The sequence below is a fragment of the Talpa europaea genome (assembly GCF_964194135.1).
Source record: "Talpa europaea genome assembly, chromosome: 5".
In the NCBI taxonomy this organism is placed as follows: domain Eukaryota; kingdom Metazoa; phylum Chordata; class Mammalia; order Eulipotyphla; family Talpidae; genus Talpa; species Talpa europaea.
The window spans coordinates 122,384,684-122,393,794 of record NC_140071.1 but is presented as its reverse complement, the minus strand read 5'-3'; the positions used below and the strand labels follow the sequence as shown (position 1 = coordinate 122,393,794).

The following is a 9,111-nucleotide window of genomic DNA, read 5'->3' as shown; positions in this document are numbered from 1 at the left end:
AGAGTTTGCTCTGATTGAACGGAATGTTCCACCCTGTTTCATCTTTATTCATTGTCCTTTGTTCTTTATAATCTGATATATTGCTGTAAAAGTAAATGTAGTGATATACGTGAATGTGATTTATTTTCCTTTCAATCTGTTTATTGTGTACAGCAGGGCATATACTTCTCTTGTCTTGGTTGGATGCACAAATCTGTGTGCAGTGCTTTTTTGCCCGTTGCCTAGACGATCACTTGGTTTCTCTGAGGATGTCTGGTTCTCGTAAAGAGTTTGATGTGAAGCAGATTTTGAAAATCAGATGGAGGTGGTTTGGCCATCAAGCATCATCTCCTAATTCTACAGTTGACAGCCAGCAGGGAGAATTTTGGAATCGAGGACAGACCGGAGCAAATGGTGGGAGAAAGTTTTTAGACCCATGTAGCCTACAATTGCCTTTGGCTTCAATTGGTTACCGAAGGTCCAGCCAACTGAATTTTCAGAATTCACCTTCTTGGCCAATGGCATCTACCTCTGAAGTCCCTGCACTTGAGTTTACAGCAGAAGATTGTGGCGGTGCACATTGGCTGGATAGACCAGAAGTGGATGATGGCACTAGTGAAGAAGAAAATGAATCTGATTCCAGTTCATGCAGGTTGATTATTTTCTTACTGTTAGAAATGGGGTTGGGGGTATAGTCTCTATAATTTAAAATAATTTAGTATTACTGTGTTATTTAAATATGTACTATACCTCTACATACATACACATATAAATCTTGGTGTTTTGTATGTGGTACTTCTGCTAGGATTTTTTTTTTAAATGTTCCAATATTTTAATTCTGTAAAATTATAAAGGCAACAAATAGCATTCATTTTGAAATATCTTGTGTTCCATATATAGATCTGACTCTGCCTGGGAAATAATATATAGTAGCAATTTTATGCATCATTGCTTTGCAGTTTGCTTCACTCATTTACTTTCTCTAGTCACAGCAGAACTATAGAAGACATTTTTATAATATAGAAATTTTTGTGACACTTTAGTTGGTTACATTATGGAGTGACTTTTTAATTTTAATGAAAATGAAAGGTTTTATAAGGAGATACACATTGTAGTTGTCAGTAATATTTTTTCTCACAGTTATTTCTTTGTCCTGTCTATGTTGCAGCTCTCCAGACTAATACAGAGAATACAGTAACATGTCTCTTTCTAAGATGACAGCTACTAATTCCTGTTACCTTCACTTCACAGAAAATTGTGCTATTCAGGGAAATGAAGGACATTCCTTCAGTAGAATTTAAGAGGACACACAGGGACCAGATGTAACCCACTGGTCAAAGGGGGCAAGAAGAAATGGAAAAAGAATTTGAAGAGAGAAAAATAAAGAAAAATTTAGTAATTTCATAATAACTTTATCCATCTTCACCTTTGGAACTAGGCTTTATCTATGAAGTGAATGTTCTTATGAGTCAGTTTATACTACCTTTGTCTATTAGGTAACAAGTGCGAGCATGAAAATCATCTTTCTGATTCATCTTCTCTCAAAAATATTTCTAAATATTTAAAGGCACAAAGAGCTTAACGTGTCTAGTTTGCTTACTAAGATTCTTTTTCTTTTAACATCTCTTTGCAGGTTTTGTTAGCACTTGTAATTTGTATGTTGGTATTAATGTAGGCATCATAAGAGATGGAGACAAGATGAGTTCTTATATTCAAGTATATCTTACTTGGGGATATTTATCTTCTTCTCCTCTTCTAACCTTCAGAACATGGAATTCTGAACTGTGGTGTCGGAATAATAATAAATATAGACCAGTCATCTATAATCATGTGTGTAATGGAGAGAGGGGAATATCTTTAGATAGATAACTAGTATATTTAATTTAAGTTTTTGAATAAATTAATGACTTGCCATTATGTTTCAGGAATTGGAGCCATTAATAATTTTAATATGGACATCAGTTGGGTTAATAGGGTTTCATTGTTTTGATTTTCTTTGGAGATTTGTTACCATAGTGAGAATAATTTATAGATTAAAAGATTCAAAGTTTGTAATTTTTGTGGGAAACCAGAGTAATCTTTTAACTGAAAAATCAGTGAAATGTATCAAGAAAAAATTAATAAAATTAGATAAATAAAACATTCTTTTACCAGCTCAAGTTAAAAGAAAACATAACATTTACTAGCTGGAGAGATTATGCACATATGAATATAAAATTACAAATTTTGGAAAAGTACACATTTGTCACTAGTTCTTTCTTACAACAAAGATAGTTTGTATAGCTAATAATTACTGAAATTAATCTATTCTGTAGTATCCCTATTGAAATATGGTGGGATATTCATTATGAAAGAAGAAAGATTTGCCCCTTTTTTTTGACTGAAAGATTGCTATTTGCATGATTCAAGAATATAAAATTGATATTTTATAGAAGATATAAAAATAAGAAAGTATTTTTAAAGATCTAAAATATTTTTAAAATGCTAATCAAGAAGACTAATAAAGTAAATAATGGGAGTAAACAGTTCACATCTACAGTGACCAGAGTATTATAAGATACTATTTCAAAAGGAAAATGTACTATAAGAAAATGTCTCTAATTTTTAGGTTTAAGAGGGGAAATATGTCCATGCAATTTAATATTCCCAATGTTTTGGAATTTCTATCTCCTTATTTCAAAACAGGAAAAAACATTTTAAATTAGAAATACCATTTGTGTATATACTTTTTTGTCTTTATTTTTTTCTGTATTAAATATATCTGATTCTCATATCTTCCTTCAATCCTCCTGCTCTGAGTCTTTGATTTCTTGTCATAAGAATACATTTATTTCCCCCTCATCTTTTTGATTAAGTGGACAGTCTCTCTAGGTGGTTGCCCTTCTATTGTAAACAGATCAAAGAACATCACAGTTATGTCAAAAGCCTTTACACTGACATTCATCAAATTTTTGTATGTAACTTGGGGACAATACTTTTTCTTATATAATATGTGGAGATAATAAAATATATAATGAACATTTTGCATATACACTAGATTTAGATCTTAAACTATTAAAAACAATAGGAAAATACATGTGACAGATGGAGAATTGTTTAAGCAATTATAATATTTACATAATGTCAAAACTTTGAAATTTCAAATTAATAGAAAAGGGGGGGAATAGCTGAGCAGTTTTATAGATTCAAAATTACAACACCTACAGTAGATCTGGACAATTGAAAGCAGGAGATAAGAGGCATTATTTATGTTAATATATTTAATCAGTCATATTCTGACTAGGAAAAATGTCTGTCTACACTTCATACTTCTAGTTATTTCTGCTGACACACATTTAAGCAATTTAACTTTTAACTTTGACCTAGCCCCTTTTTCTCCAGAGGAGTCATCTAAGTCTTTTACTTAGGTATTAAAATACATACTTTCTGTCTTTACACAATGAGGAATTTTAGACCCTGGATAATAGAGTTGTCCCCTTTTATGTAAGCAATGGATTCCTAAGACCTCCATGCAGCACGAGGTCTTACCAGGACCAGCAGGGTTTACATGGCTGCCTCCATGGGATCATGGCATAAATGCTCTTCACACTTGTCTTGCTGACTCTGAAATCTTGTAGTTATTGACATATTGGAGGAAATTTCATGCTTTCAAACTTTGAGTATAAGGTTAGAGTTTTATATTTTAAACTATTTTTAATCAGTATGCAAAAAGTATAATTGAGCTTACAAACATCCAAAAATAATAACAGTTGCTGTCAGCTGGTTGACCTTACTATCTGTGAAGCACTGTTTTAAGCATGTTAGTAGATTACTCATGTAGTATTTACAACTAATTTTTAGTACGTTGCTAATATTATTCTAATTTTACAGATGAGGCCAATGGAGCATAGAAAGGCTAAATAACTTGCTCCAGGTTAGTAAGTTAAAATAAATTTCATATTTTTAGAACAATTTTAAATTTACCAAAAATTGCAAAAATATTATGTTTCTCTATATCCCATGCCAGTTTTCCCTAATATATTTTTTAAAGATTTATTTATTTATGTATACAAGAACTGGGGTTCAGGCCAAAGGTGCAGGGGTGAGAGGATTCACCAGCAACAGAACGGGGAACAGAACAGGCAGACTGACTGAAATACACTGCTGAGGGGAGCAGCAGGCGAGGCAGGAGAGGTCTGCTGCACCATGTGGGTAGCTCCCTGGCCGTGGATCGAACTCATGCTGCAGTGGCTGCGAATAGTTTCATCGGTTGCATCTTAACCTCTTGTGCCACCAGGGAGGCCCCAGTTTTCCCTAATATTACTGTATTACATCTGTTACTGTTAATGAATCAATATTGATACACTACTGTTAACTAATACCCATGCTTTATTCAGATTTCCTTCATTTCTACCCAATGTCCTTTTCTGTTGCAGGATCCTGTCCAGAATACCATGTCACCCCTAGACTTGTGTACTTAGGCTCCTCTGGGCTGTGACAATTTCTCAGACTTTCTTTATGTTTGATGAATTGGCAATTTTGGGAGCACTGGTTAGGTGTATTGTAGAATGTCTTACTCAGTGTTTTTTACTCAGTGTAATCATCTCATGATTAGATTGAGGTGGTGAGTTTTGGGCAAGAAGACCACAAAACTAAAATGCCATTTTCATCACATCATATCAAGGGTACATACTATCAACCTGACACAGGTCATTGTTGATATTGACCTTGATCACTTGTAAAGATCTGCATTTTGAGCTCAGCCAATTAAGATGTAGATTTTTATGCTCTCATGTCAGTATGTAGACCTCTGGAAACATTTCATTGCAAAGTTCAACTTGGATTAACATGTTAATAATTCATTCTAAGCACTTCCATCCTCTCTTTCCACCTAATTTCTTAGCCTGGTTCTTAAAAATGCCAGGTCTGTCTGGATTGCAGGTACAAGCTCTTTTTTATCCACAGTCATCTGGCCTGTCTTCTTGGTCACTTGTTACTCTGGTTCAACTGCAGATAACCTGGAACTCTTCTGTGCCTTGGTCTGACTTATCCTGAGATCAATCATTTAGAACCTCCTTTCCTAGCAAGGGATAATCTTTATAATCTATATCCTTTTCTAGCAAGGGATAATCTTCACCTTTCAGGAGTGGTCTCCTTTTTTTTGACACTCTTTGTGTTGTTTTTAGATCTCCTTGTCTCAGCCAGTGTAATGATTCTGGTTCAACTCAGAATTAAAACCCCCTAACATTTCCATGTGAAAGAAATTTTTATTTCTAGATGTAGCAAAGAAGTTCAATTCTAATGTACTTATATCTGGAAAGAATATATTGCATTGTCGTTCGTCACACATTTGTGCCCAAGTCACACCATGGATTCCCTTGACATAATCTGTGATGGTCTTCCCAGAAAACATCACTTGTGTGTGTCTCTCTACACATTCATATCCATGCATGTATGTGTGTATATGTTAAATGTTTTGTGTACTGTTTGCAGAGTTCCTAAACCCCCTAAAATCTGTCTGTACCCTGTCAATCAAGGGATTTAGTTTTAAGTAACTAAAATTGAATTGGTTGGTTTAAATTTAATCAAATCATGTTAGTTCCAAGACTGATAAGAAAGCTGAACATCAGCTTAGAAAAAAAAGGATAGATACTACATTGGCACAACTAACCTTTAAACCGCAGGTTTTTTAGGGCAGAGGACCCTGTATGCCACTTACTGCTGATATTTTACTTTAATTACTAACTAGATAGTGAGGTTTTAGATATATTTGACATGAAAACAATGACATATGCACATGCTGTATGTGCATTATTAATATCAGCAATTCAGAAGATGATATAACAAAGATGCTATACAGAAAAGTAAGATTATTTCTCTGTCACCTACAGAATAGGCAAGTTGCCCAGGCAAATAGAGCTCTCCTTTACAAATTCTCCTAGAGACCCAGATTGTTTCTCCATCTTGTAACACTGTTATCTTGTTTTGTAGCCAAAGTTTACTCAGCTCTCCCTGAAGGCCCAAAGAGAGAAAAGTATCACAAATTGCTTGTCAGTTTTGTTCACATAGTATTGTTGAAAACTTAGTCATGTGGCCACACAACTAGTTGCAAGGAAGCCTCAGAAGTACAGCTCTATCTAGGTAGCCAGGCAGCCACTAGAGCTCATTGCTCTGGTAGAAATGAAGAATGGACTTGAAGGGTTATAGTCAACAGTGTGCATGGATGAAGACAGCTGAATAAAATTCAATATTTTTTGGATCTATTTTTTTACTTAATATGTTACATAATATTTTTACCATAGAGAAATCAAAAAGTAGAGCTAAGCAAAAACAAACAAACAAAAAAAACACTACCTTTCCACCTTTAAATGACAACTGGAAGTATTTTTCTATACATATATTTTTAAAATTTTAGAATCAAAATTTGAATCTTTCTATATGTACTTCTTTTAACTTGCTTTTTGCCTTAATGTAAATTTTTAAATTAGCACTCTTGGTTAGAAAATACAGTCCAGCTCAAACTTACTTAATTAAGAACTAGAAATTTGGGTCAAAGAAGTAAATAAAAAGCCCAAGGATAGAGCCTAGCTCTAGACATGACCGACTCCAGACACTCAGTGCCAGAAATCTGTTTCTCTCTCTAGATTCTGCTTTCCTTTGCGATGGCACTTTCTCAGGCATGCCTTCTCTGTGGTTGGAAAAAAGCTATTAGCTCCAACTTGACTTTTTACCACCTTAGTAACCTTAATGGAAAGAGAGTGATTAGTCCCAGAGTGCCAACAAACATCTTGGAACTGACTCTAACTGACCTTGTTTGGATCATGGCAGGTCTTTCTTGCCAGGATATATAATACTTTTTTTGGCCAAATCCCAATCCTTTGCTTACCTCTGCCCACAGGGAAGATCCAAGTTTGCACAAACCATATGGTCCAATGTGGGGGTGTGTGGTTTCCCAAAAGGTAGAGATGTGCGCTACCATAGAAGGTATCCTGGATAGGTAAACAACATCCACTCAAACAGTTTTTCCTTTCACTGAAATTCTCTTCTGTCTTTTGAAATGGTTGTATCATTTATCCATATACAGATGTAACTTATGTTTAACCAATATTCTAGTTTTTATTTAGATTGTTTCCAGTGTTTTCCTGCTAGAAGTAACCTGTCGTAAACCTTCACTGTAACTAGAACTCTGTATGTAAATATGATTTTCTTTTGGATAAAATCCACATTTGTGCACATTTTTCATTTTTGATTTGTGTTCTCAAAGTCATTTTATGAACATCATTGCTGCTTGCATTCTCACCAGCAGGTGTGAGAGTGCCCACTGGCCCTTAGATAATAATGGGTTATTATTTAAGAATTTTAGTCTTATAAGTATATTTAACTTTCTTCCAACATGTATTCTGGCTGTAGTACCAGGGGGAAAACTCTCAAATTCAAAATCAAAAAATAATTGTCTTGAGAAGGACCTTGTCTCTTGTCATTTCTCTTTATGCAACTTCCTTGTCCTCTCCTTAAAGGAGACCTTTTCTCAAAGGGACAGTTCTTACTCCACCTTTCTGCTCGTCATCTAAACTCTTAGGAAATATTTTATATCTTACTTGCTATTGTTGCCTTCTAAACACCAACTCACTTCATCTTTCCCTTCTCTATTCCAATTACTGTTATTCTATAAGTGGGGGATATATATATGCACACATACACACACACACACACACAAGATAACCAGGTAAATCATCTGAGAAGTGGTTTTTAAAACGTATGCATATAGGGCCTCCCCTGGTGGTGCAGCGGTTGAGTGCTAGGCTGCCGCGAAGCTGCCCACAGAGGGTCCCACATGGGCAGACCTCTCCTGCCACCCGCTGCTCCCCTCAGCAGTGTACTTCGGTCCTTCTGCCTGCTCTGCTCCCCGCTCTGGCTCTGGTGAATTCTCTCACCCTCCCACGCTTCTGACTGTAACCAGTGCTTGTATAAATAAATAAATAAAATCTTTAAAAAAAAAACTAAAAAAAAAATGCATATATACACATTGAAATTTTTTTTTACCATTTCTCAAATGATCAACTGTCACCACACACACACACACACACTCTCACACACACACAGTTGATCCTTGAATAACATGGGTTTGAGCTCACAATTCACTTATACTTGGGTTTCTTATAAAAAGATGATATAACTTATGGTATCAAAAAAAAGGACAGTGTTGTAAATGTATTTCCTCTTATTATTTTCTGAGTAACATTTTCTTTTTCTCTAACTTACTTTATTGTAGAAATACAGTATATTGTATGCACCATGCTATTTATGTTATTGGTAAGGTTTCTGGTCAATAACAGGCTATTCGTAGCTAAATTTTGGGACTCAAGAGTCACAAGTAGATATTTAACTGTGTGGGGGGTCAGTGCTCCCACAACCCCACATTGTACAAGGGTCAGCAGTATATGTGAACTTCCATTTGTCTTCTATCTTTTTAAATCTGATTTTTCTGTCTTCTTATTATACAGCTATATTCTCTGATATCCTTTATAAATTAGTAAATACGTGTATCTGGGGACATGCTTAAAAGTATACTGAAAAAAATACACCAGAAAAATGTAGAGAATGCTAACCTATACCAAACAATTTGCATACTTACGGCACATTTGTAATTTTGAATATTTGTAAGGAATGCAGAAGACTCATGATGTAGTAGTTTGCACTTTTGCAAAAGCATGCATTCCAAATGCCAGAAGCTGTGAGGCAGAGTAAATCATTTACCTAGGGAGTGAGCCAAACAGACCATTTAGAGTTTCAACACAGCTTTGCTTTTCACTCAAAATCTTATACAGTATAATTCCTATTAGTTATTTTTAAAACTACTTTTGAAAAATTACTCTATTACAAAGCCCAATAGAAAATCGGGTGACAAAGAAATCTAAGTAGTTTATAGTAAAAGGTAATAATATGGATATGGTGGATATTGTGTGTGTACACATGTATGTACAAGTGTGTGAAACCTAAGGAATTGCAAGGATTAGGTAGTGTGTTTGTTTAATTATTTCCAGTTTATGAAACTTGATTCTTCACATTCCAAATCCCTTCACCAAAGAATTAGATCTTTCTTTGAATCCCCACAGTTTCTAACAACTAGTGCAATACTGCATGTTAGGAATT

The 9,111-nt window shown here is 34.7% G+C and overlaps 1 protein-coding gene across 4 annotated transcripts in view; it reads left to right on the top strand.

Annotated features, from left to right (window-relative positions):
• Positions 1-248: 248 nt before the first annotated feature.
• KLHL5 (kelch like family member 5) overlaps positions 249-9,111 on the top strand; it is a gene marked incomplete at both ends in the record, with an annotated part of 47,476 nt that continues 38,613 nt past the window's right edge. For 2 of the 4 annotated variants that reach the window (XM_084232894.1, XM_084232893.1), the window contains one exon: positions 249-631. In XM_084232894.1, coding sequence (XP_084089020.1) covers positions 249-631 — 383 coding nt within the window. Of the gene's footprint in view, positions 662-1,745; positions 1,845-9,111 lie in introns of all 4 variants that reach the window. The other 2 variants (XM_084232891.1, XM_084232892.1) reach the window with 2 other exon arrangements.